Source organism: Oncorhynchus clarkii, chromosome 16 (assembly GCF_045791955.1).
Source record: "Oncorhynchus clarkii lewisi isolate Uvic-CL-2024 chromosome 16, UVic_Ocla_1.0, whole genome shotgun sequence".
Taxonomy (NCBI): domain Eukaryota; kingdom Metazoa; phylum Chordata; class Actinopteri; order Salmoniformes; family Salmonidae; genus Oncorhynchus; species Oncorhynchus clarkii.
The window spans coordinates 39,199,128-39,226,902 of record NC_092162.1 but is presented as its reverse complement, the minus strand read 5'-3'; the positions used below and the strand labels follow the sequence as shown (position 1 = coordinate 39,226,902).

General features: G+C 45.2%; 2 protein-coding genes across 3 annotated transcripts in view; one reads left to right on the top strand and one right to left on the bottom strand.

Annotated features, from left to right (window-relative positions):
• LOC139368414 (lysine (K)-specific methyltransferase 2D) overlaps window positions 1–8,354 on the top strand; it is a 42,073-nt gene extending 33,719 nt beyond the window's left edge. Inside the window, exons 40-50 of the mRNA XM_071107275.1 lie at window positions 447–622; window positions 814–938; window positions 1,185–1,317; window positions 1,599–1,735; window positions 3,248–4,655; window positions 4,906–5,042; window positions 5,286–5,416; window positions 6,284–6,569; window positions 6,772–6,845; window positions 6,926–7,034; window positions 7,209–8,354. Coding sequence (XP_070963376.1) covers window positions 447–622; window positions 814–938; window positions 1,185–1,317; window positions 1,599–1,735; window positions 3,248–4,655; window positions 4,906–5,042; window positions 5,286–5,416; window positions 6,284–6,569; window positions 6,772–6,845; window positions 6,926–7,034; window positions 7,209–7,301 — 2,809 coding nt within the window. The 3' untranslated portion in view covers window positions 7,302–8,354. The remainder of the gene's footprint in view (window positions 1–446; window positions 623–813; window positions 939–1,184; window positions 1,318–1,598; window positions 1,736–3,247; window positions 4,656–4,905; window positions 5,043–5,285; window positions 5,417–6,283; window positions 6,570–6,771; window positions 6,846–6,925; window positions 7,035–7,208) is intronic.
• A 1,937-nt stretch (window positions 8,355–10,291) lies between these two features.
• Window positions 10,292–27,775, bottom strand: part of LOC139368413 (activin receptor type-1B-like) — a 31,441-nt gene continuing 13,957 nt past the window's right edge. Inside the window, exons 2-10 of one of the 2 annotated variants that reach the window (XM_071107274.1) lie at window positions 18,220–18,459; window positions 17,758–17,911; window positions 17,508–17,620; window positions 17,031–17,261; window positions 16,683–16,850; window positions 14,568–14,724; window positions 14,249–14,373; window positions 13,860–13,990; window positions 10,292–13,587 (exon numbers count right to left, since the gene is read on the bottom strand). In XM_071107274.1, coding sequence (XP_070963375.1) covers window positions 13,462–13,587; window positions 13,860–13,990; window positions 14,249–14,373; window positions 14,568–14,724; window positions 16,683–16,850; window positions 17,031–17,261; window positions 17,508–17,620; window positions 17,758–17,911; window positions 18,220–18,459 — 1,445 coding nt within the window. In that variant the 3' untranslated portion in view covers window positions 10,292–13,461. Of the gene's footprint in view, window positions 13,588–13,859; window positions 13,991–14,248; window positions 14,374–14,567; window positions 14,755–16,682; window positions 16,851–17,030; window positions 17,262–17,507; window positions 17,621–17,757; window positions 17,912–18,219; window positions 18,460–27,775 lie in introns of both variants that reach the window. The other variant, XM_071107273.1, reaches the window with a different exon arrangement.

The following is a 27,775-nucleotide window of genomic DNA, read 5'->3' as shown; positions in this document are numbered from 1 at the left end:
TCTGAATGGAGTTGTTGTGGACGAGAATGGGGAGCGCAGTAAAATAGCCTCGACTAGCCTGGCTAGCGAACGTCTGGCTATCTTAGCTAGCTTCTTTACATTGATTTGATGCAGTAAAGACAGGCACTGCCAAATGGGATGATGGCATTTACATTTGTCTAACTAGCGCTTGTCGGTGGCTACTTTTTTCCTCTCTTCCCCCCCTGGGATCACATTGTTGTTACTGTTTTGAGCTTTTCCTCAATAGTTTGAGGAGAACCATTCTCTTTCTCTCCGGAGTAGCTGCCTCTGGCGTGTATAGTACCCGCCCGTCCCATACACAGTGTGGCCTTGACCGACCGTGTTTTCCAGGATGGAGAGCATATGTTTTGCTCTCTATACTGAAAGAACTACTCCGATAATAATGAGTAGTTGATTGCGAACGTTACCTTACTTATATCTTTCAGGATGGAGAGTGACGAGGACAGCGACGCTCCAGACAGTATCGTCCCAGCGTCCTCTCCTGAGAGTGACCTAGGCGACGAGGCGCCACGCTTCCCTCGCCTCCGAGAACCCAAAGAGGAGGAGACGGAGAGAACCATATCCCCTATCATACCACTCATCCCCCGCACTGCCATCCCAGGTAGGTCCACTACACAAGCTTCTGATGTCATAAATAATATAGGCCACTTATTGACAATGCACTTATTGTAAGTTGCTTTTGAGTGTCTAAGAGCATTGCTAAATTGCTCAAATATTTCAAAATGCAAGCACAAAACACATAATTGGACTTGCCAGTCCATGTTATATATTTTTTTTCTTCCCCTTGTCCAGTGTTTCCAGAGAACAAGCTGTTTGAAGCAGCGGCCGACAAGTTGGCGTCTACAACCAACCCCTGGGACAAAGCCAAGAGCAACGAGGTGGCTGTGACCTTCACACTGACCTCCGCTGCAGCCAAGGTTACTGAGCTTAATCCTCTTCCGTCCCTCTACACCCCTTTTCTGACCCCCTATCATTTTCACTTCAACCCATCTCCTATCTAGCCTGGTCCCAGATCAGTTTGTGCTGTCTATACAGATATGGGTTGAAACCGATACGGGACCAGGCTACCTCCTATCTGAACTAAACCATGAACTGTCTGTTGTGAAAAAAAACAATTTGGCTAGTTATGATCTTGATGGATGGGTGGGTTGGTACTTCTCCAGAATCTGAACCATGTAATGGTGGCTGTGGCTCAGCTCCTCCACATGCGGATGCCTGGTTCCTATGAGGTGGCTTTCTCTCCCAGCCCGAGCAGAGCAGGAGCCTCAGGACCAGGGAAAAGCCCCGAACAACCAGGTACTGGACCGACAGGTGATTTCTATTACATTTCTCCTCACAGTCAAGTCCCAAATAGAATGTAGCTACCTACTAAATATGGATTTAACCAGAAACTTAAGATTTAGGGAAAAGAATAAGCTGATCCTAGATTTATGCCTAAGCTTAATGTTTCTCTAGGTTGAAACCCCCCCCTCTCCATCTTAAATTCTTAGCTAGATAAAATAATTGGCGAAACAGGAAAGAAAATGGTCAGATATATTGAAGAAACCAATCATCTAATTAGCAAACTCTCCCTTCAGGTGCTCTGTGTGTGAAGGCTGGTGGTATAGATGGTAGTTCAGCCAGCCAGGACGCAGAGTGGCTCAGACAGTTTGATGTTTCTCTGCCAGGCTGCACTCTGAAGAAACAGGTGGACATCCTCTCACTCATCAAACAGGTAGGCCACATTCTCTCTCTTTCAGGGATGTGAATATCCCTTATTAATCTGAAAGTTCCTTCTCTGATATTCCTCCAATAGACAGGCCTGTTCCTCAGCCAAAACATCCCTGAACAGCATTGCTCCAGACTGTCAAACCCGAAATGTATGGCAATCAATGGATTAGGTTGAACATCAAAATATGTTGAATCATGCTTTCTTGCTTGGGACATGTTAAATGAAACAACGTATTTACTGAATGCCATATCAGTAGTGTACTACATGCCGCTCCTAATAAAGCACTGTGAATGACTTTATTGAGCTCATTACACACACACAAAAAAGGTATATTGCGTGATGCCCGTGGGGGGAAAAAAATTGGTGTGCGATCAAATCATGGGCTGGACTTTATTGCACCAGTGCCACCAGGGTAAGATGTTTGTTTGGAGGCCTGCTGTACAGTCTCCCTATGATACAACCCTATATATTTATTAGGGGTGTAACGATTCACCGATACGGATTTGTCCCCGATTCAGATGTTTAAGATGGGACTGTATTGATTGGCGGACCCCAAACCAATCCGAATGTAGCATGCATCAGTCAAAAGACATTTTGATTGGAAACATTCCGAATCGTCAATACATTTTTTTTGCTCATTACTTTCTACCTTCTGAAAATACCTCATATTTTGTGACAACTGATACGTCACCCTTCCGTGTCAAACTAAGCATGTAACTGTGTTTGCAGTCATAGATCTACAAGTCATTTTGCATGCTGACTCACCCTAGGGACATCTGTAGCCTGGTCAATTTGTGCACTGTGCGCAGCTTCAGCCTGTTCCTGATCTGCGCTGCACCTTCAGCGTTCAAGTGCTAAATGGCTTGCGCGACATTAGGCTTTATTCGTTGAGTGACAACCTATGTCGTTTGCTAGGTTATTATCTATGCGCTGTTGAAAATGTGTGTTTTACCGGAATAAAAGGAAGCTACCGGAGACACAACTCATCTGGCTACACCTGCTGAACCGGGCTTAGAGAGTCTTTTTATTTGGATTGTTTCAGGTTCTACCATAAGTCAGTATATGTGGTCATTTTCAGATAAGGTTACAGGGTAACGTTGATCATTTCATAACAAGGAATCACTTTTGCATTGTGCACGGACCAGCCAAAGCAGGAAGAGGAAAAAGAAGCTGACTTAAAAACTTCCAAACGGTCAAAACCATTTGATTTTGAGATGCGGGGGGGGGGGGTTGTGCTATATATCCATTGGCTATGTCATAGATCATGGCCGTCCCCTTGTAATCTGATGGTGGTAGTCGGGTGGTAGATGCCTAATCTCCCTTATGGCTCAAATCAGGTGCCTGCATATAGTGTACACCATAGACATACTTAATTTACACACACAGATTGCTTTGAGTCTCTGGAAATGGAGCTATATAAATCATATACATTAGTCAGGTTAGCTACAGACCTTTGCACATGGCCTTTTTTGTCAAATGTCAGGAGATTCTTCAACTTGTTAATTTCTCTCTCAGGAGTTCCCCGAACAGGAGGACAAACCGGTTCAGCACTGTTACACCACCAATGTGTCAGACCTGGATGTCCGCCATCTCCCCGTCATCCCTGTCCAGGATTCCCCGCCCTCCTCTCCCTCTCCTCCTCCTGCTCCTCCTAGTGAACCTGAGCCTCCCACACAGCCAGCCTCCCCCTCCCAGCCAGCCTCCCCCTCTCAGCTAGCCTTTCCCTCTCAGCTAGCCTTTCCCTTTCAAGTTCCCTCCAGCCCTGCTCAGACCACCGTTCAGGTGAAAACGGAGCCTGCCACTGTTCAGATCAAAACAGAAACGGAGGCTGAGGAGGCCATCCTTCCCCCTCCTGACCCTGTCCTTGTCCCCGACTCTGACCCTGGTGCTGACACTAAGGCTCCTGTTCTTGACTCTGCTGATGCTGAGGCTCCTGCTGCTCAGGCGGACTATGATGCCACGACGGCTGACCAGCCAGCCCCCCATCCCCAGGACACCCCCACCTCCCCCAAGGTGAAGCACCGCAGCAGGCCCCTCTCCCCCGACCCTGAGGAGATGTTGGTCCGGCCCAAGGTGAAGAAGTGGAAGGGCCTCCGCTGGAAGCGTCTCCAGATCGTCATCACCATCCGTAAAGGAGGTTCCAAGAAGGAGAGCAGCCGCGGGGTCTCAGAGCTCATGGAGCGTCTCCGCATCACCCTGAGACCTGACAAGCTGCCCCGGGACAAACGCAAGTGCTGCTTCTGCCACGAGGAGGGCGACGGCGCCACGGACGGCCCCGCCAGGCTCCTCAACATCGACGTGGACCTGTGGGTTCATCTCAACTGCGCCCTGTGGAGCACGGAGGTGTACGAGACGCAGGGAGGCGCGCTGATGAACGTCGAAATGGCGTTGAGGCGCGGGCTCCGCACCCGCTGTGCCTGCTGCCAGAAGACGGGCGCCACCAACAGCTGCAACCGCCTGCGCTGCCCCAACGTCTACCACTTCGCCTGCGGCATCCAGGCCCGCTGCATGTTCTTCAGGGACAAGACCATGCTGTGCACCCAACACAAACTGAAAGGGCCCAGCGAGGAGGAGCTGACGGGCTTCTCCGTGTTCCGCCGGGTCTACATCGAGAGAGACGAGGTCAAGCAGATCGCCAGCATCTTACAACGCGGCGACCGCATCCACCTGTTCCGCGTAGGCGGCCTCATCTTCCACGCCGTGGGCCAGCTGCTGCCGTCTCAGATGCAAGCCTTCCACTCCCCGACCGCCATCTTCCCCGTGGGCTACGAGGCTACCAGGATCTACTGGAGCACGCGGGTGCCTAACCGCCGGTGTCGGTATCGTTGTCGTATCAGCGAGACGGAGGGAAGGCCGCTGTTCGAGGTACGGGTGCTGGAGCATGGACAGGAGGACCTGCACTACCGCGACACCAGCCCAGAAGGTACGTTCTCTGTCCCCACACCCAGAGCCTGCTCAGGCTGCCTCTGTTGAAATGTCCAATCACAGAACTGACCACAGTTTGGGTTCATTTGTCTAAATTGCCATTGATTTGGAATTGAGTTTCCATTTTTTGGGGTAATTGCACCATTGCAACACAGCCATGTCCGTAATTAAAATGGAATTGACTCCATCGCTGCAATTTACTAATCTGGTCTGTGACCATGTCCTGTGTTTTTCTGCCTTCCCTCTAGGTATCTGGGACAGAGTGGTTAAGTCTGTAGCTAAGCTGAGAGAAGAGTCTGCCATGCTGAAGCTTTTCACTGACCATGTGAAGGGAGAGGACATGTACGGCCTCACGGTCCACGCCGTTCTGCGCATCACTGAGTCGGTAAGAAGTCCTTTCCCGAAATCAGAATCGCCATTTGGCTTTTCCCTCCTCTGCTCTCATTGCTTCCATGACACCAAGTCCTGTGTCTCCAATAACACACACTATTGCCCATTCGGTGCCCTACTTTGCACTACAGCTCTGGTTAAAAGGAGTGCACCGCAGAGGGAATAGGGTGCCATCGGAGGTTTGGATCATGCTTTTTCATCCTTGACTTCACTAACATCCTGTGTGTTACGTTATTAGTTGCCTGGAGTGGAGAGCTGCCAGGACTATGTGTTCCGATACGGTCGCCACCCTCTGATGGAGCTGCCGCTCATGATCAACCCCACCGGCTGCGCCCGCTCCGAGCCCAAGATCCTCACACACTGCAAGAGGTAAGACTGCAGTATAGTCCTCCATGTAGACGACATAGATATGATAATATGCTGTAGCGATTAACTTTAGTCTGATCAAGATCCTCACACACGGCAAGAGGTAAGACTGCAGTATAGTCTTCCAAATAGATTTATAGTTATAGAAGATATAGGTGATCTAGATATCGATAAGCAGTGGTTGTCAGCTGGTTTTGCACTCGGGACCCAAATAAGACCAGATTGTCTCAGTCGCAACTCAATAATTGCATTTCAATTTTTTGGGGCCAAAATGGCCAACTGGGAAGCAGAAACTTCTTTGAATGCTATATTGATAGTAAATAATCCATTTTGCCTGTATTCTTGATGACAAATTTTAGTTAGCTGACTGGTTTGAGACCACAACATCAACCAACTCTGCTGCTAATAGCTCTATATAGAAAATTCTAGATAATTGAAGAAATTGTTTTTTCCAAAATGTTCATTATCATTTCTACACACATTCTATCTGGCTTTAGTAGTGTAAGTTCAGACTGGAGTAGTTTTTATCCACCACCAAAAAAATAAACATCCTAAAATATTTATTTTACTCAGACACCAGCAACCCATTTGAAATAGATAAGTGGTGTAGAGAAACTAGCTGTGTGATCTGTTAGTAGTTGTTAGTTCAGGCCCATTCTGATTGGTCAAAAAGTGTGTTCCATGCATTATACACAATAATGAGGGTGCTCTCCCTCACTGTTGACCTAAATGTCCTATAAAAAAATAAGTTTTTAAAAATGTGTTTCATTGAATGTTCTAATGAGGAGTGACACTGAAACATTTCTAAACTGAATGACATGATGACTGTGCAGACTGACTCTGATCTAGTTCTGTGTCTCTTTCTCTTAGGCCTCACACCCTGAACAGTACGTCCATGTCCAAGGCCTACCAGAGCACCTTCACCGGCGAGATCAACACCCCCTACAGCAAGCAGTTTGTCCACTCCAAGTCCTCCCAGTACCGGCGCCTGAAGACCGAGTGGAAGAACAACGTCTACCTGGCCCGGTCCCAGATCCAGGGCCTGGGGCTATACGCTGCCAAGGACCTGGACAAACACACCATGGTCATCGAGTATATAGGAACCATCATCCGCAACGAGGTGGCCAACCGCCGCGAGAAGATCTACGAGGAACAGGTGGGTGGCTCTCGAGTAGTAAAAGTATTTTGTCTGTTTAGTTCCCCTCCAGGCATAACTGTGATTTGAATTGTTGATTTTACACAAAAACTTAACCAAAGGGTGAAAAGACCGATATAGGTTGTAATATTTGTTCATAGTCAAAGTGTCAGTGGATTGGAGGGTTTTAGAATGACCTCTCTTCCTGCTTGTTTTCTTCTAGAACCGTGGGATCTACATGTTCCGCACCAACAACGAGCATGTGATCGATGCCACTCTGACTGGCGGCCCAGCTCGGTAGGTGTTGGAAGTGTACTTTCTCTTTTTTTCCCCCTATTGTGTTTGTCCCGGTCTCACCCTCCTGTTTTCCTCTTCAGCTATGTCAACCACTCCTGTGCCCCCAACTGTGTTGCCGAGGTGGTGACGTTTGACAAAGAGGACAAGATCATCATTATCTCCAGTCGCCGGATCCCCAAGGGAGAAGAGGTGAGACCACAGAGAACCCTGGTCAATATACAGCTTCCTTCGCCGATTTAAAAGCCCTAAACTGCCTCTTTGGGGGTCTTGGTTGTGTTACAGTAAAGCAGTGTGACTACTGTTGATGTAATAATGATATTACAGCACAGTGTTGTTGTTGACCCTCTCTGTCTCTTCTCCTAGCTGACGTACGACTATCAGTTTGACTTTGAGGACGATCAGCACAAGATCCCTTGCCACTGCGGAGCCTGGAATTGCCGAAAGTGGATGAACTAAACGAACGGGGAAAAACAGAGAGGAGGAGGAGAGAGAGAGAGGGGGGAGTCCCTTCTTTCTCCTGGGTGCCAGAACAGAACACTCCTGCTGCGCCAAAGCCTATAGTCTTTAGAACTACTTACCCAGTTCATAAGCTGACGAACGAGGAGGGAAATCTAACCTCCAAATCAATAAGACGAAGACGTTTGCATTCACACCTGTAGCCAAAGGTTTGAAGAGCATTACTGATTCTAAACGCAAACAAACCCACCTCTATTGACATCCAGCCGAATGGTGGGACAATCTCTTTGTGGATGAACTGTGTCCTCTGCCAAAAGCAACTCTTTCCTCTTACCTACCTACCGCTCCCCCCTTCAATAACTATGGCTGGAATACAATCCTCTAAACCTACCAAATGTTCTGATTCTATGTGATATCAATACTCTCTTAGGACAGATCTCACCTAGAGCTTTGAAGAAAGAAGCCATTTTAAGTACTAAAGAACAAACGAATGCATTTTTTTTTTTAGGGTCTTACCTATCCTATTTTTCTCCCCCCACACTCCCCCTCTTCCTAACCTAACCCTTAAGGAAAAGACACTCTCCCGTTGTCATTGACTCCCCAACGTGGATATTATTGGCTAGCTAGACAATCCTGAAGACAGTGGCTCTGAGTCTGTATAGAAGAACTATGTATCGCTGATGGAGACGGGAGTAGAAAGATGTCTGATACAATAAAAGTTGACCTCTAGAGGCACCAGACATAAAGGTTTTATTGGCCTGACTGACTAAAGGAGTTTATAAAAGGTGGGTTAGTTGGACCCCCAGTCTACCTCATTGATCTAGTGGGAGTGACTGCTTACTTTGTGTAAAAACTGCTACTGTGGAAAAGGGGGAAGAAAAGGGTCGGTGGGAATGTTTTCATTAGGCTAATAATATAGCCTTCTCGGACAAGCAGGGAAACTTAACTAGCAGCCGGTTTGCTCTATTCTATGCTGATTTTACAATAATGAGCCAACAATATTACTCCTCATTAATTATCTATACAGACGGAATAAATTATATGATCGTTTTTTTTTTTTTAAGATATCCCATTAAGATCAATCACAAGCTTAACAGGTATCACGAGATTACTCCTGATCATCCTGGATTTCATGTTGTTGCCCTTCTCTGCATATTTATAACACATTTAGATATCATGCTTTTTAGTTGACTGAATGCACAGTAACATCTAACCTTGCGTTCTGGAGGACCGAGCGAGGGATTGGTGCGTCAATGCGAAGCAGGATCACTGCGCTAATAAGTCGTCTTTGGCAAGACGATCAAGTTCAACTGAGTGCGAGAAGTAACGTACGCTTGCTGCTTTATTCCTTCTGGTCACACGTTAAGCAGAAAGCTTGCGGGTAATAATGCAAGACTACTATCCCGTTTGTGTTCCACCTTTTAGTCCTTGAAACCCCATCTGCATTTTTTATATTTTCTTTTCTCGAATGACGTCAACCATGAATCTAGCATCTTCCTCTCTATATCATGTAGTGGACTGTTGTAAACTTTTTTACTGTAGTGAGTCTTTCTCTGCCTGGCCCTGCCTGTCTAACCACACCACAGCTAGGTGTGTTTCTAAAGATCCCTGTGTTGTGGTTTTCTAGTGGTAGTACGGTCTTTTCTATACTGGAGTCTTTAATCAAGGGCAGGGGAAGACTTGTCAAAAACTAAAAAAACAAAAGGGCATTTTTCTTTTTTAAATGAAATTAATAACAAAGTAGATCTTCAAAGGGGAGAGTTCTGAAGTCTCCATGGTGATGTCCCCTCTACCCTGACCTAAAACCTCACGTAAGAAAAATGCAAAAGTGTACAAACTGTATATATATTCTATAGGGGGGCAACAAACTCTTTATCCAACCCCTTTTTAATCAATAAAAATCTAAAATTGTAGAGAAATAAAATTGATGAAAGAAATCAACCACTGGATATCATTTTATCAAAGATTATGCTGTGTGTATATATATATAAATATATGTAAAATGGAGTGTTTTTGCATTTACCTGTTTTTCTATTAGCATTTTTTGCTATAAGCTTTCAAAGACAGTTTGTTAAAATAGGTATGTGAAGATGTCAGGTCTTCAATGACTTGGATGAGAAGCCAAGAGTGAAAGAAAGTTGTCAAGATTATTACAACAATGAGAAATCACTTGAAGGGTGCATAGCATTTGTGTATTTATGTCAAATTGTTCATGTATTTGTTCATTTACTTTTAATTTATGCTACTAGTCAATTTTACCAAAACCTCTCTCCCTTGATTGGTCACAATTTGATCATTAGTATACGGAAAATCTTTAACTTCTCCCTGGCTAGGATATTAGTTAAATATGATTGGTGTTTCATCTTCCCTATAGAAGTGAATGTGTTGGTATACCTTGTGAAAACAGGCTACTCGGTCTGATGTATGTTATGACTAAATATTCAAAGTTAACCCAGTACTTACCTGAGAATAAATTGCACTCAATAGTACTTCTCTAAAAGTGGTAGATATTGGTAAAGTATGAGTCAGTGATATTTTTTCTTGTCCTGTTTATTTGAAGGGAAGACCATTAGACATTTTGCCGCTCACTGGATTTTAGCTTAAGTAACTTCTTCCTACCTTCTATCATGTTTGAATATCTAATTTAAGTTTTCTGCATATCTTAAATTAAATAAAGAGCTTGCTAAAAGTTGAACTTTTTTTACCTAACTTTTTAAAAATGTTTTACATCTGTACAGCTGAGCTACTTTAAGGGAATATGAATAATTTTTATTGTATGTGGCATGTTTTGTATGGATATAATTTTGAATTGTACATAGAACGACAGAGGTTTTCTATACAGCCCCCCCCTTCCCCCATCCATTTGTCTCTGCTTTTATTTCTTTTAAAGAAAAATAAAATGCATTTTTAAATATAATTTGGAATCTTATTTTCATTTAAATAAAACATGCGAGTTGAGACTTGCATGCTAAAGTGATACTCAGACAGACTAATACAAAACTTGTATTTTAATGTATATCACCTACCATATGTACACATTTTCTAACTAGTCCTGAAAAAAAAAAAAAAAAAGTTTAACATGGTGTTTGAAATATTGAGGTGTTTACAGTATGAATAGGACAGTTGATGGTATAACGAAGAAAAAAAATATCCCATGCTAAAACAAGGATAGGAATATTTGACATTTGGTTCTCATGACAACCATCTCTTCCTCAAAGCCCTCATGAAATACCAGGATAGATTGACCGCCAAAAACTCCATCTGTCATATCCTTGCCAATGTTACAGTAGCAGCAACATACATTTACTGGGGTATACATGCCCCAAATCCAAATGATTTTTTTTTTCCCCCTCTGCATCTTTTACCTCAGTAAAGACAGAGGTCCCAGTGTTGAGACAGCCCCCTTGTTCTGCATACCATCAGAACACATTGTATCCTTTTTCAGAGAGCCCAGTTCCAGTGTTAACAGAAATCAAAGCCTATTCTTCTTGCACTGTTCAATCAAAAATAAATACACAAAATGGTGAGATGAGCTCATAGTTACGTCACAATATCAACTAGCCCAGTGTAAAAGGGAAAATCGATACCTACAATCCAAGAAAAGCCAAGAATAAAACATTGTTTTCCTGAGCTCTCTTTGACTTCTGCATCTCCACGAAACCAGCTGAAAGTACCATTGAAGATGTCACTGAAGAAAAATGACCACAGTACAGAGAGAGATGCCTATGTTTTGTATACAAATCACAATGTCTTCATCAGTAGTGTCTATAGTAAAACAGTTCTCATTACCATCGTTTATGCCTCTTATCAGTCACCCAAGTCATACTGTTCTCTGCTACCGCGCGGTAAGCAGTACTGGAGCGCTTAAGTCTAGGTCCAAAAGGCTCCTTACCCCTACCTACATGTTGGACTGAATTAAAAATAGGCTACATCTTTGACTGGCTTCTTAAATCACATCAAATCTCTGTAGTCATCAAAAATATCTAATAAAACCATTCCAAAAAAACATCCCTGCCACATTTCAAAACATAAAACTGGACCAACTCTCAAAATGTGATACGTGTAGGAGTCACATATGAGCAACGTGGGGTATTCAAGTAGCAGAATGCAACCCATCTGTTTTAATGCTTGACAAGTCTTAAATGACTAAAATGTGAAATGTTGTCCAATCAACTACAAGCTATTCCAGGCTTCTGAAATCTGTACAGGAACGGCTGTGAGTCTACTCTGATGTACACTGAAGAAAAATATAAAAAACGCAACATGCAACAATTTTACTGAGTTTATATGAACAAAGGACATCAGTCAATTGAAATAAATTCATTAGGCCCTAATCTATGGATTTCACATGACTGGGAATACAGAGATGCATCTGTTGTTCACAGATACCTTAAAAAAATGTTTTAAAGTAGGGGCGTGGATCAGAAAACCAGTCAGTATGAGGCACACAATTAGTGCTTCTTCAGAGTTGATCAGGCTGTTGATCGTAGTCCCACTCCTCCAATGACTGTGCGAAATTGCTGGGCATTGGCGGGAACAGGAACACGCTGTTGTACACGTCGAGCATCCCAAACATGTTCAATGGGTGACATGTCTGGTGAGTATGCAGGCCATGGAAGAACTGGGACATTTTCCGCTGTGTACAGATCCTTCCGACATGGGGCTGCTCATTACCGCGCTGAAACGTGATGGTGGTGGATGAATGGCACGACAATGGGCCTCAAGATCTTATCACGGTATCTCTGTGCATTCAAATTGACATAAATAAAATGCAATCGTGTTCGTTGTGCCTAGCTTATGCTTGCCCATACCATATCCCCACCACGGGGTTCTCTGTGCACAACGTTGACATCAGCAAACCACATGACGCCGTACACAAAGACATCTGCCCAGTACAGATGAAAACGGGATTCATCTGCGAAAATAACACTTTTCGGGCGTGAAGTCAGTTACGATGTCAAACTGTAGTGAGGTCAAGACCCTGGTGACGACAAGCACGCAGATGAGTTTGCCAGACCATTTGTGCAGAAATTCAGGTTGTGCAAACCCAGTTTCATCAGCTGTCCGGGTGGCTAATCTCAGACACTCCCACAGGTGAGTGTAAAGGGCCTGGGCTGGCGTGGTGACATGTCTGTGATTGTGATGCCAGTTGGACTTACTGCCAAATTCTCTAAAAACAACATGGGAGGCGGTGTATGGTAGAGAACATCAATTCTCTGGCAACTGCTCAGGTGGACATTCCTGCAGTCAGCATGTCAATTGCACATTCCTTCAAAACTTGAGACATCTGTGGCATTGTGTTGTGACAATGTGCACAAGGTGCACCTGTGTAATGATCATGCTGATTAATCAGCTTCTTGATATGCCACACCTGTCAAGTGGATGGATTATCTTGGCAAAGGAGAAACGCTCACTAACAGGGATGTAGACAAATTAGTATGGATCATTTCTGGGATCTTTTTATTTCAGCCTAAGAAATATGGGACCAACATTTTACATGTTGCATTTATATTTTTGTTCAGTGTATATTGTGACATGTCCATAGAAGTGACTTTCCTGCCTAATATGGTTGATTTCATCCTGTACAGATAGTTGGGTGACGACAAGCGAGTCATCTGCTACTCTCCCACATTCTCACAAAAGCAAATGTTTTTACATGAAACCACATTATGAATATGAGTTCTCAGGACGCAGCTAGTCTTGTGGCAAAAAAATAATAATTAAAAAGATTTACAAACTAAATTCCTGTCACTGTACAATAGTAATATTTACTGCCTCAAAGCACAAAGTAAAACTGAACAGGGAGGTTGGTGGGGATACTAATGGTAGTATCGTGTTGTAGTGTGGTGGCCGATAAGAGTGGGTGAAGGAGAGGAGGTTGGGATAACCAGGTGAAGGAGGGAGAAAGAAGAGAGGAGCGGCAGAGGGGAGATTCTCAGTAGTTATGGCTAATAAGGCGGGGTAGGCCTTGTCACAACTTGGGAGTGTGGCTTTAAAACTGGCAGGATTTAGTCTCAGTCCTTTCCGTGTTATTTTCCATGTGCCCTGTAGTAGTGCACTAGATAGGGAATAGGGCGCCATTTGATATACAGCCTGTGTCTATCGTTGTGCGTCTCCAGCAAGCTACCTGGCTCTGCCGCCTGTCCGTCCCACTCTTATCTTACATCTTGATGTCCTCCTCAACACTGAGCTGAGAGAGAGTCTTCTTGATGCGTAGAGCCGTGAGGCGGGCCGCTCCGTTAGAGTACCAGCACTCCCTCATGATCTTACCCATCACACGCAGAGACTGGAGGATGAGAGAGGGGGAGGTTAGAGTCAGTCAACACACAATCAACCAACTTTACCTTTACCTAGTCCCACAGGGTGAAAAGGAAATGTCAAATTAATTGCCTTATGTGAATAAAGAATTTAAAAAGTACAATAAAACTGCAAAAGCAATTGTTTACACCATATTTACATTTCAAATGCAGTCAATCACTAGTAACTTAGAAAACAAATGCAATGTTTCTGTCCAGAAAGTCTTGAGTTTTTTTGTGTGCGTATTTGTTCTCTCATTACCTCGTAGCTCTGCCACCAGTTGGGCACGTTAGGCCTCAGCCTCTGGTCACATACCACCTTCCTCATCTCATCTATGGAGGGGTCAGAGGGCACCAGGTCAAAGTAGGGCAGCTGGTAATCCTCGTGGATACCTGGGGGGGGCCAGAACAGAGGGAGAGCCTGGTCAGTCACATGCTCACGTCTAAGAAGATTGTTCTCATAGTAATGTGGTTCTTGACAAGTGAAGGTGTGTTTCAATGAAACTACATAGCAGTCAGACTGCACAGAATCACTCATTTACAAATCCCCATGTAGCCTAAGTAACTACTCGTGTGGCCAAAATGAGCTGAAGCACTCCCCCAGGCATTGTGAGATTGGACCATCTGCAAGGTACCCAGTCCGTGTCTTACTTCCAGTGTTGCAGCGGCGCGCTATCTCCCAGTACACCAGCCCCAGGGCGTAGATATCAGCACACTTAAACGAGTCAAAGTGTTTCATGTTGATGGTCTCTTCCAGGACCTCTGGAGCCATATACCTGGGAGACAGAGAGACAAGCAGGTTTCCACTAAAGGAAAGGATGTTTTGTGTACCAGTATATCACTGAGATACGGTATCTAATACACCAAATTCAGGAGATGAATTGAACAAAAATATTCCACATTTTTACAATGTCTATTTTATGCAGTCTATTCATTTAATTCAGGACATGGCAGCTAGTCGGGTCAGTACCTCTTGGTGCCAACACGCTGGTTAGGGGCGATGTCTATAGTATCAGTGATGGACTCGTGGCGTACTGCCAGCCCCAGGTCAGCAATGGCACACATGCCATTCTTCTTCACCAAAATGTTCTTAGACTTCAGATCACGGTGGGCGATACCAGGCTTACCTAGAGAGGAGGAAACACTGAGTTGGAAGACTGGAATGGAAGGAGCACAGGAGCACACGACAATGTTTAAACCAGGTTAACATTTGAACCAGGTCATCGTTTGTAATATATATATTAGCTGTAAAGTCGTTTGTCTGTACTGTCTTTTTAGTTGTGTGTCGGACCCCAGGAAGATTAGCTGTCGCCATGGAATCAGCTAATAGGGATCCTATAAAAAAAACTGAATTTATAGGCAGGGCAATGAGTGCTAACAATGGCCGTGTGAGAGGTGTAAGGTGTAAAGTGATGGGAACAAAAGTTAACTGGCTAACTTGGTTGTAGAACACCCTGGCTACCAGGCTAGGAATGTGTTAACACATACAGTGGATTTGGAAAGTATTCAGACCTTCACTTTTTCCACATTTTGTTACAGCCTTATTATAAAATGGAATAAATAGCCCCCCCCCCCATCAATCTACACACAATATCCCATAATGACAAAGTAAAAATATTTTTTAGAAATGTTTTCAAAAACTGAAATATCACATTTACACAAGTATTCAGACCTTTCACTCAGTACTTTGTTGAAGCACCTTTGGCAGCGATTACAGCCTCAAGTCTTCTTGGGTATGACACTACAAGCTTGACACACCTGTATTTGGGGAGTTTGTCCCATTCTTCTCTGCAGATCTTCTCAAGTTCTGTCAGGTTGGATGGGGAGTGTCGCTGCAGAGCTATTTTCAGGTCTCTCCAGAGATGTTAGATCGGGTTCAAGTCCGGGCTCTGGCTGGGCCACTCAAGGACATTCAGAGACTTGTCCCGAAGCCAATCCTGTGTTGTCTTGGCTGTGTGCTTAGGGTCATTGTCCTGTTGGAAGGTAACCTTCTCCCTCGTCTGAGATCCTGAGCAGATTTTCATCAAGGATCTTTGTACTTTGCTCCATTCATCTTCCCCTCAATCCTGACTAGTCTCCCAGTCCCTGCCACTGAAAAACATCTCCACAGCACGATGCTGCTACCACCATGCTTCAACGTAGGGATGGTAATGACTAGGTGATGAGCAGTGCCTGGTTTCCTTCTGACGTGACGCTTGACATTTAGGCCAAAGAGTTTAATAGTGGTTTCATTAGACCAGAGAACCTTGTTTCTCATGGTCTGAAAGTACTTTAGGCAATCTCCAAGTGGACTGTAAATGTGCCTTTTACTGAGGCTTGGTTTCCATCTGGCCACTACCATAAAGGCCTGATTGGTGCAGTACTGCAGAGATGGTTGTCCTTCTGGAAGGTTCTCCCATCTCCACAGAAGAACTCTGGAGCTCTGTCAGAGTGACCATCGGGTTCTAGGTCACCTCCCTGATCAAGGGCCTTCTCCCCCGATTGCTCAGTTTGGCCAGCTCCAAGAAGAGTCTTGGTGGTTCCAAACTTCTTCCACTTAAGAATGATGGAGGCCACTGTTCTTGGGGACGTTCAATACTGCAGGAATGTTTTGGTACTCTTCCCCAGATCTGTGCCTTAACACAATTCTGTCTGAGATCTGACAATTCCTTCGACCTCATGGCTTGGTTTTTGCTTTGACATGTACGGTTGGTTAACTGTGGAACCGGTGTGTGTCTTTCCAAATCATGTCCAATCAATTGAATTTACCACAGGTGGACTCCAATCAAGTTGTGAAACATCTCAAGGATGGTCAATGGAAACAAGATGCACCTGAGCTGAATTTTGAGTCTCATAGCAGAGGATCTGAATACCTCTGTAAATAAGGTATTTCAGGTTTCTCTTTAATAAATTAGCAAACATAACTAAAAACCCATTTTCGCTTTGTCATTATAGGGTATTGTGTGTAGATTGAGGGTAATTATTATTTTTTTTAATCAATTTTAGAATAAGGCTGTAAAATAACAAAATGTGGAAATGGTGAAGGGGGTCTGAATACTTTCCGAAGGCACGGTATGGTCCTTATTCATCTCGCCGCTGTGCTTACCCTGCGTGCCCAGTATCTCCATATGCAGGTGAGCCAGGCCGCTGGCGGCAGACAGGGCCAGTTTGATCATGCCCTCTATAGTCACAGAATAGTAGTTCAGGTAGTCAAACAGAGAACCGTACTCGTGGTAGTCTGAAACCAGCCACAACTGGGTCCATGTGCCGTTATCTGAGAGAAAGAAAAACGCAGACAAAGATGGAGGATAATTCTGTTAATAAAAAAATAAAAAATAAAAAAACTTGATGAAATTCACCTACATAACACCAGAGATATGTCTGTGTTGTAAGTGGTGTGTGTGTACACGGTTCTCTGTGTGGTGCTGTAGTAGAACAGCGACGGAACGCTCACCTTTATTGTCGGCGGCGATGAATCCCAGGATGTTCTCGTGTCGCAACATGATGGTCTGGTAGATCTCAGCCTCTCTGAACCACGAGCGCTCCTCTCTGGAGGAGAAGATCTTCACCGCCACGTCTCCCCCGCGCCACTTCCCCCGCCACACCTCCCCGAAGCGGCCCTTCCCTATGATGTCCTGCAGAACGATGGTCCTGGCCACCGTACGCTGCACGAACAGAGGCAGGCCTGCAGGAGGAAGCAGAAAGAAGGACCACTGATACCATTGGGCTTTCGCCTAAACACTAACTTGAACTAAACTTGTATGTGTACACATATGCATCTATTGTGTTACATACAGACGTGGCTAAAGAGTATTCTAAACATTGAATGAATCCAGTGTAATAGGACCTCTGTTCGCAGGCGAGGGTAGAGTTCAGGGCGGTTCTGTGTATAGAACCTTTACTTCCAGCAGTGTAGGCTCAGTCTACTCACCAGAACCAGACCCGGAGGTGGACATGTCATAGATGAGATCCTGCAGGGTCTTGTCCTTGGCCAGGTAGAGGTGTTCACAGGAGGGGTCCTCCACCTCCAGCCGCTGTCTGTGGCTGTACAAAAGAAGATCAGCTGTCAGAAACTAAAATGGTATCTTCTCACCCCCCCCCGCCCCTCCAAATACACCACAGCCCTGCCATCCCATCTGTAGGGCGTACTCAGATGGTACTACCTGGGACCAGAGACTCACCTGTAGGTCCTCTGGTGATGCTGGAAGAGGAATAATCCCACCAGCAGCAGCATGCACAGCAGGAAGACCGGCCCTGCGATCACAGCCACCAGCTCCACCGGGCCCCAGGGGCCTCCAGAGCCCACCCAGCCCAGCTCCCCTGGTTTCACCGGGACTGGAGCGAGGGAGAAATTGAGAACAGGGTGTTAGCAGTGGTATTACCATCTTTCCCAGTCAAATAAAACAAAAAGGGTGCATCTCAATAGTACGAAGTGGCTTTCTCCATCTCCTCTCTCTTATGTGCACTGATATGAAAACATTGGAGGGGTAGACGCGGAATGGTTGCTATAGGGGGGAAGGTGCCTTCACCAGCCCTGTTCTTTCAAATCAGTGCAGATTTTTTATTTTTTATTAAAAGACAGGAGACGAGGAAGCTTTACTTATGCGATACACACAAAACGCAGACGGTGTGGCTTTACTCACGCGAGGGAACCTTGAGGTCGACGCGGTTGCAGTAGTCAGTGTAGCAGCAGTGTGTGTTGAGCAGTCCCTCAGCACTGAGACAGTAGAAAGGTTGGCCAGGGGGCACAAGGCTGTCTCTGGCGATACAGATCCTTACATGCTGCTCATGCCCCTGGATGAAGGAGGTGGAGGCCATGCAGGCCCCGTCAGTCTCACACTCATAACCAGACTTCACACAGTTGGTGCAGTTACACCGCAGGGCTGAGGGAAAAAGGGAGGCACAAGGTTAGAATGAGTACTAGTTAGGCATCAGGACTATTATATGAGCGCTTGAATCAGAGACCGAGATAACAGGCATGGGGTGGAATGAGTTGGAGAGAACTTCCCAGAACAGAATGCGATGAAGAACAGTTAAACTTTCAAGTCACTGCAGTACTCAGATGTCCAGTAGAGGGCGTCTAAACCAACAATACAAGACTCAAAGTACATTCCATCTACCGGACTAGCCAGGATAGAGTCCCGTTCGGAAGAGACGCAACAATACAGCCAGTGGAGTGTGTAGACTGGTTTAGCAGAAGACAGAGACCCGGACGGAAACCAGTTTCTCTAAAGCAGAGGAAGCCAAATACTCCATGGAGAGGAGACTGTCCTGGGATGCTGGGACAGACGCACCAAAACCCAAATCCCCAATGCAGCATTCTGCTACTCAAAGAAAGCAAGAGAACACATTTTTATTTAACTAGGCAAGTCAGTTATGAACAAATTCTTATTTAGAATGACGACGTACCCTGGCCAAACCCTCTCCTGACCTGGACGACGCTGGGCCAATTGTGCACCACCCCTATGGGACTCCCGATCACGGCCGGTTGTGATACAGCCCAGGATTGCACCCGGGTCTGTAGTGCCACCACTAGCACTGCAATTCAGTGCCTTAGACCGCTGCGCCACTCGGCCCCCAAAACACTGTCAGGATCATAGCTTTGATTTAAAGCCCGCAGCACAGACAGTTTGATAGGGGCCTGTTTTAACAAGTCTACAATAGCTGGGCCACTCAAAACTAAATCACTCTTGCTTCAGAGGAAATTGAAAGCTAGACTAGAACAAAAATTGCAACAAATTCAAACAGAGGGGGACAGAGTGAATTCAGGTCTGCTGCCACCTAAAAGACACTTCTAAAGGGCCAAGCCTTGTCAGACCTCAACACCCTCTGGATTAAAAAAATTAAATAAGGGATTTACTCTGAAGCTTTCTGCTAATCCTCTCCCTATTCTGGGGGGTTTCCAAGCAGCCCTTGAGCCCTCTCCTTCCGCCCGGTTAGTTTATTTGCTCAAACAGAAACTGTTTGTAACTGTAATTTAAAAAAATAGTATGTGCAGGAGGGGTAAAGCCCAAAATAGCTTTTTCAAGTAACACCCCCCCCCCCACCCCCCTCCTCAATGGTCATAAATCACACCAATTTAGCAGTGTGGACAAACAATCAAATCAAAACTAGACGCAAAAGAGATAAAGGAATAGAAAATCTAAACAGGAAGTCAAGCTACTGGGGGTGTAGAACTGTGATGGACAATAGGTGCCTCTAACAATTTAAAACAAAATGACAAGGATAGCTTAGCAAAATCAGACAGGAATGCGTTCCAGATCATGGGGCTTTAATAGGCAATTCGGAATTGAGAATTGGTCGCTCCTGAACATGGGCGGCGTAGCCGCAGTTAGGGAATTCAAGAGGATAAGTGATTAAAAGTACCGCAAACACATTGAACAACTTACATTTGATCAATATTCAGGAGTCCTCTTATTTATTTTAAGGAGGTGCTGAACGGTCTGAGGTATAGTCAGATGATATTCTTCATACAGAGCGTTTCTGCAGGGAGATTGATAGTGGTATGGCATGTGCTGGCCCATATAACGTTACAGTAACTGATGAATGGGACGATCATCATTATTACTTCCGGCGCCGACAGAGATGGCCGCCTCGCTTCGCGTTCCTAGGAAACTATGCAGTTTTTTGTTTTTTTACGTGTTATTTCTTACATTAGTACCCCAGGTCATCTTAGGTTTCATCACATACAGTCGAGAAGAACTACTGAATATAAGATCAGCGTCAACTCACCATCAGTACGACCAAGAATACGCTTTTCGCGACGCGGATCCTGTGCTCTGCCTTACAAACAGGACAACGGAGTGGATCCCATGCAGCGACCCAAAAAAACGACTCCGAAAAAGAGGGAAACGAGGCGGGCTTCTGGTCAGACTCCGGAGACGAGCACATCGTGCACCATTCCCTAGCATTCTTCTTGCCAATGTCCAGTCTCTTGACAACAAGGTTGATGAAATCCGAGCAAGGGTAGCATTCCAGAGGGACATCAGAGACTGTAACGTTCTTTGCTTCACGGAAACGTGGCTTACTGGAGAGACGCTATCCGAAGCGGTGCAGCCAACAGGTTTCTCCACGCATCGCGCAGACAGGAAAAAACATCTTTCTGGTAAAAAGAGGGGCGGGGGCGTATGCCTTATGACTAACGTGACATGGTGTGATGAAAGAAACACACAGGAACTCAAATCCTTCTGTTCACCTGATTTAGAATTCCTCACAATCAAATGTAGACCGCATTATCTACCAAGAGAATTCTCTTCGATTATAATCACAGCCGTATATATCCCCCCCCAAGCAGACACATCGTTGGCTCTGAATGAACTTTATTTGACTCTTTGCAAACTGGAAACCATTTATCCGGAGGCTGCATTCATTGTAGCTGGGGATTTTAACAAGGCTAATCTGAAAACAAGACTCCCCAAATTTTATCAGCATATCGATTGCGCAACCAGGGGTGGAAAGACCTTGGATCATTGTTACTCTAACTTCCGCGACGCATATAAGGCCCTGCCCCGCCCCCCTTTCGGAAAAGCTGACCACGACTCCATTTTGTTGATCCCTGCCTACAGACAGAAACTAAAACAAGAGGCTCCCACGCTGAGGTCTGTCCAACGCTGGTCCGACCAAGCTGACTCCACACTCCAAGACTGCTTCCATCACGTGGACTGGGACATGTTTCGTATTGCGTCAGACAACAACATTGACGAATACGCTGATTCGGTGTGCGAGTTCATTAGAACGTGCGTTGAAGATGTCGTTCCCATAGCAACGATTAAAACATTCCCTAACCAGAAACCGTGGATTGATGGCAGCATTCGTGTGAAACTGAAAGCGCGAACCACTGCTTTTAATCAGGGCAAGGTGTCTGGTAACATGACCGAATACAAACAGTGCAGCTATTCCCTCCGCAAGGCTATCAAACAAGCTAAGCGTCAGTACAGAGACAAAGTAGAATCTCAATTCAACGGCTCAGACACAAGAGGCATGTGGCAGGGTCTACAGTCAATCACGGACTACAGGAAGAAATCCAGCCCAGTCACGGACCAGGATGTCCTGCTCCCAGGCAGACTAAATAACTTTTTTGCCCGCTTTGAGGACAATACAGTGCCACTGACACGGCCTGCAATGAAAACTTGCGGTCTCTCCTTCACTGCAGCCGAGGTGAGTAAGACATTTAAACGTGTTAACCCTCGCAAGGCTGCAGGCCCAGACGGCATCCCCAGCCGCGCCCTCAGAGCATGCGCAGACCAGCTGGCCGGTGTGTTTACGGACATATTCAATCAATCCCTATACCAGTCTGCTGTTCCCACATGCTTCAAGAGGGCCACCATTGTTCCTGTTCCCAAGAAAGCTAAGGTAACTGAGCTATACGACTACCGCCCCGTAGCACTCACTTCCGTCATCATGAAGTGCTTTGAGAGACTAGTCAAGGACCATATCACCTCCACCCTACCTGACACCCTAGACCCACTCCAATTTGCTTACCGCCCAAATAGGTCCACAGACGATGCAATCTCAACCACACTGCACACTGCCCTAACCCATCTGGACAAGAGGAATACCTATGTGAGAATGCTGTTCATTGACTACAGCTCGGCATTCAACACCATAGTACCCTCCAAGCTCGTCATCAAGCTCGAGACCCTGGGTCTCGACCCCGCCCTGTGCAACTGGGTACTGGACTTCCTGACGGGCCGCCCCCAGGTGGTGAGGGTAGGCAACAACATCTCCTCCCCGCTGATCCTCAACACTGGGGCCCCACAAGGGTGCGTTCTGAGCCCTCTCCTGTACTCCCTGTTCACCCACGACTGCGTGGCCACGCACGCCTCCAACTCAATCATCAAGTTTGCGGACGACACAACAGTGGTAGGCTTGATTACCAACAACGACGAGACGGCCTACAGGGAGGAGGTGAGGGCCCTCGGAGTGTGGTGTCAGGAAAATAACCTCACACTCAACGTCAACAAAACTAAGGAGATGATTGTGGACTTCAGGAAACAGCAGAAGGAACACCCCCCTATCCACATCGATGGAACAGTAGTGGAGAGGGTAGCAAGTTAAGTTCCTCGGCATACACATCACAGACAAACTGAATTGGTCCACTCACACAGACAGCATTGTGAAGAAGGCGCAGCAGCGCCTCTTCAACCTCAGGAGGCTGAAGAAATTCGGCTTGTCACCAAAAGCACTCACAAACTTCTACAGATGCACAATCGAGAGCATCCTGGCGGGCTGTATCACCGCCTGGTACGGCAACTGCTCCGCCCTCAACCGTAAGGCTCTCCAGAGGGTAGTGAGGTCTGCACAACGCATCACCGGGGGCAAACTACCTGCCCTCCAGGACACCTACACCACCCGATGTCACAGGAAGGCCATAAAGATCATCAAGGACATCAACCACCCGAGCCACTGCCTGTTCACCCCGCTATCATCCAGAAGGCGAGGTCAGTACAGGTGCATCAAAGCTGGGACCGAGAGACTGAAAAACAGCTTCTATCTCAAGGCTATCAGACTGTTAAACAGCCACCACTAACATTGAGTGGCTGCTGCCAACACACTGACACTGACTCAACTCCAGCCACTTTAATAATGGGAATTGATGGGAAATGATGTAAATATATCACTAGCCACTTTAAACAATGCTACCTTATATAATGTTACTTACCCTACATTATTCATCCCATAGGCATACGTATATACTGTACTCTATATCATCGACTGTATCCTTATGTAATACATGTATCACTAGCCACTTTAACTATGCCACTTTGTTTACATACTCATCTCATATGTATATACTGTACTCGATACAATCTACTGTATCTGCCTATGCTGCTCTGTACCATCACTCATTCATATATCATTATGTACATATTCTTTATCCCCTCACACTGTGTACAAGACAGTAGTTTTGGAATTGTTAGTTAGATTACTTGTTGGTTATTACTGCATTGTCGGAACTAGAAGCACAAGCATTTCGCTACACTCGCATTAACATCTGCTAACCATGTGTATGTGACAAATAAAATTTGATTTGATTTGATTAATAGAGAGTGCAGCACTTCTGTTCAGGAGATATCTACATCTTGCCCAGTTATCCTCATATTTTTGGTGATCTTAGAGGTTATTGTTTCCATGACAATTGACCATCAAATCAGAACACCAAGAAAGCGTACAGGCATGAGCTACAGGTATATCATCAATATAATCTGGATTCTATTTTCTTTGGACCAAATAATAAAAGTCAGTGACAATGTTCATTTTAAACCACTGAGAAATTAGATAATGCTGATGAACTGAGGTAAATTAAATATGTGAGAGGAAAACACACAAATATACAAAACAAGTCAAGTGTGTATGTCCTGTTTCATGAGCTGAAATAAAAAAAGATCCCAGAAATGTTCCAAACGCGCAAATTTGATTATACCCGTTAGTGAGCATTTCTCCTTTGACAAGATATGCCACACCTGTCAGGTGGATGGATTATCAAGAAGCTGAATAAAACAGCATGATCATTACACAGGTGCACCTTGTGCTGGGGACAATAGAAGGCCACTAAAATGTGCAGTGTTTTCACAACACAATGCCACAGATGTCTCAAGTTTTGAAGGAGAGCTCAATTGACATGTTGCCTGCAGGAATGTCCACCAGAGCTGTTGCCAGAGAATTGAATGTTAGAGAAATTAACATAAGCCGCCTCTGTCATTTTAGAACATTTGGCAGTACGTCCAACCGGCCTCACAAGCGCAGACCACGTGTAACCACTCCAGCCCAGGACCTCCACATCCGGCTTCTTCACCAGCCCCCCGGACAGCTGATGAAACTGGAGTATTTGTCTGTAATAAGGCCCTTGTGGGGAAAACTCATTCTGATTGGCTGGGCCTGGGAGGGCCCATGGGAGGGCCCACCCACTGGGGAGCCATGCCCTCCCAGGCCCAGCCAATCAGAACGAGTTTTTTCCCCACAAGGGCCTTATTACAGACAAATACTCCTCAGTTTCACATTTTTATTCAAACTATTATGATCAACAGTATCAAAAGCTTTTAAGAAAAAAAAAAATCTAATCTATGATCTTCGCAATCATTTGCTGTATGTATATCACCAATTAAGTAACTAACAGCCATGTAGGAAGGGTGAGATTTCTGAAACCATACTGAAGTTCATAAAACTGACTTTCCTTGTTAAGATATAACGGATGAACCTATGCTGTAAAAAATTTTTTAGATGGCCGGCAAAATTGAGATTGGCCTGGAATTTGTGAAGTTTGCTGGATCATCAACAATGAGCATTAGTCTCTCAGACTCACTGGTAAGCCAAGCCAGACTATGTTAGCACAAGCTTCAACCTTCCTCTGTAGGTTCATCTCTGGAGTTTCAACAGCAGCAGGTCTCCTGAAAAAATATCCATCCTCAATCAGAACAGAACAGTTTGAAACAGCACTTTCTTCCTGAGCTACTCCTGCTGTAGTTTCACCACTCTCCTTAGGATCCAAATATTGTCGGGTTAGTAACACTTTCCCACCCACTCAGTCTTACTCAACCCACTTCCCTTAAGTTTACTCACCCCCCCCCCCCCCCACACACACACACACACACCACATAACCCCCCCCACCTATTGCGCCATCATAATGTGTGACTGGGAGCCATTCCCACAGTTGAACTGCTGTGTGTAATGTGCGCCTGCGCGTCTGCATGTACAGTGCATTCTGGGAAGTATTCAGACCCCTTGACTTTTTCCTTATTGTAAAATGGATTAATTATATTTTCTCTCAGTGACAAAGCAAAAAAAAAGGATTAGAAATTTTAGCAAATGTCTAAAAAAAAAAATGCCCAATTTCAAATCAAATTTTATTTGTCACATGCGCTGAACACAACGTAGACCTTACAGTGAAGTGCTTACTTACAAACCTTTAAACAATGCAGTTAAGAAAATACCTAAAAAAAAATATTAAAGCGCAACAGTAAATAACAATAGCAGGGCTATATACAAAGGGTACCGGTACAAAGTCAACCAGGGCACCAGTGTCAAGGTAATTTAAGTAATATGTACATTAAAGTGACTATACATAGATAAAACAGAGTAGCAGCAGTGTTGAAAAGGGGGGGGGGGGGGATGCAAATAGTCTGGGTAGCCATTTGATTAGCTGTTCAGGAGTCTTATGGCTTGGGGGTAGAAGCTGTTTAGAAGCTTCTTGGACCTAGACTTGATTCTCTGGTACCACTTGCCGTGCGGTAGCAGAGAGGAGTGGCTGGAGACTGACAAATGTTAGGGCCTTCCTCTGACACCAGCGGGTGTCATACCAGGCAGTGATGCAACCAGTATACTCTCGATGGTGCAGCTGTAGAACCTTTTGAGGACCCATGCCAAATCTGTTCAGTCTCCTGAGGGGGAATAGGTTTTGTCGCTTCCTCTCAATCATCTTTGTCTTGATCACATTAAGGGAGAGGTTGTCCTTGCACCACACAATGAGATCTCTGACCACCTCCCTATTGGCTGTCTCATCGTTGTCGGTGATCAGGCCTACCACTGTTGTGTCATCGGCAAACTTAATGTTGTTGGAGTCGTGCCTGGCCGTGCAGTCATGAGTGAACAGGGACTACAGGAGCCCGTGTTGAGGATCAGTGTGACTATGGTAGTCTTCTTGAAACATGTATTACAGACTCAAATCAGGGAGAGGTTGAAAATGTCAGTGAAGACACTTACCAGTTGGTCAGCGCATGCGGAGTACACGTCCTGGTAATCCGTCTGGCCCTGCGGCCGTGTGAATATTGACCTGTTTAAAAAGGTCTTACTCACGTCGGCTGCGGAGAACATGATCACACAGTCGTCCGGAACAGCTGATGCCCTCATGCATGTTCAGTGTTACTTGCCTCGAAGCGAGCATAGAAGTTGTTTAGCTTTTCTGGTAGGCTTGTGTCACCAGGCAGCTCTCGGCTGTGCGTCCCTTTGTAGTCTGTAATGGCTTGCAAGCCCTGCCACATCCGACATAGTACAAATTGATCTTAGTCCTGTATTGACGCTTTTCCTGTTTGATGGTTCGTCGGAGGGCATAGCGGGATTTCTTGTAAGCTTCCGGGTTAGAGTCCAGCTCCTTGAAAGCAGCAGCTCTACCCTTTAGCTCAGTGAGAATATTGCATGTAATCCATGGCTTCTGGTTGGGGTATATATGTACAGTCACTCTGGGGACGACGTCGTCAATCCCTTTATTGATGAAGCCAGTGAATGATGTGCACTCAATGCCATTGGAAGAATCCAGGAACATATTCCAGTCGGTGCTAGCAAAACAGTCTTGTAGTTTAGCATCAGCTTCATCTGACCACTTTTTCATAACCCGAGTCACTGATGCTTCCTGCTTAAAGGTTTTGCTTGTAAGCAGGAGGAGAGAATTATGGTCAGAATTGCCAAATGGAGGGCGAGGGAGAGCTTTGTACACATCTGTGTGTGGAGTAAAGGTGGTCTAGAGTTTAATTTGCCCCTCCTGACTGAACAAGATAATTACAGTTGGTTGGATAAACGTGCTTTCAGTTCGTCCCATTTAAATTTTCCAGCGATTAAACGTTGGCTAACAGTACGGATGGTAAAGGCAGATTAGCCACCCATCACCTGATCCTCACAAGGAACCCCGATCTCTTTCCGCTAAATCTTTCTCCAGCGAACGGCGGGGATGAGGGCCTGTTTGAAGTATATCCTTCCCGTTCAACTCATTAACTCTTTTGGGATAGGGGGCAGCATTTTCACTTTTGGATGAATAGCATGCTTAGTGAACTGCCTCCTACTCTGTCCCAGATACTAACATATGCATATTATTATTTTTTTAAATTATTATTATTATTATTATTATTATTATTATTATTATTATTATTATTATTATTATTATTATTATTATTATTATTATTACTACTATTGGATCAAAAACACTGAAGTTTCTAAAACTGTTTGAATGATGTCTGTGATTATAACAGAACTCATGTGGCAGGCGAAAACCTGAGAAAAATCCAACCGGGAGGTGGGACATCGGAGGTTTGTAGTTTTTCAAAGGTTGGCCTACCGAATACAGTGGGATATGGATAAAGTTTCACTTCCTACGGCTTCCACTAGATGTCAACTGTCTTTAGAAACTTGAATGAGGATTCTACTATAAAGGAGGGGCTCATGAGACCTGTTTGAGTCAGTGGTCTGGCAATAGTGCCTTGGTCTCATGA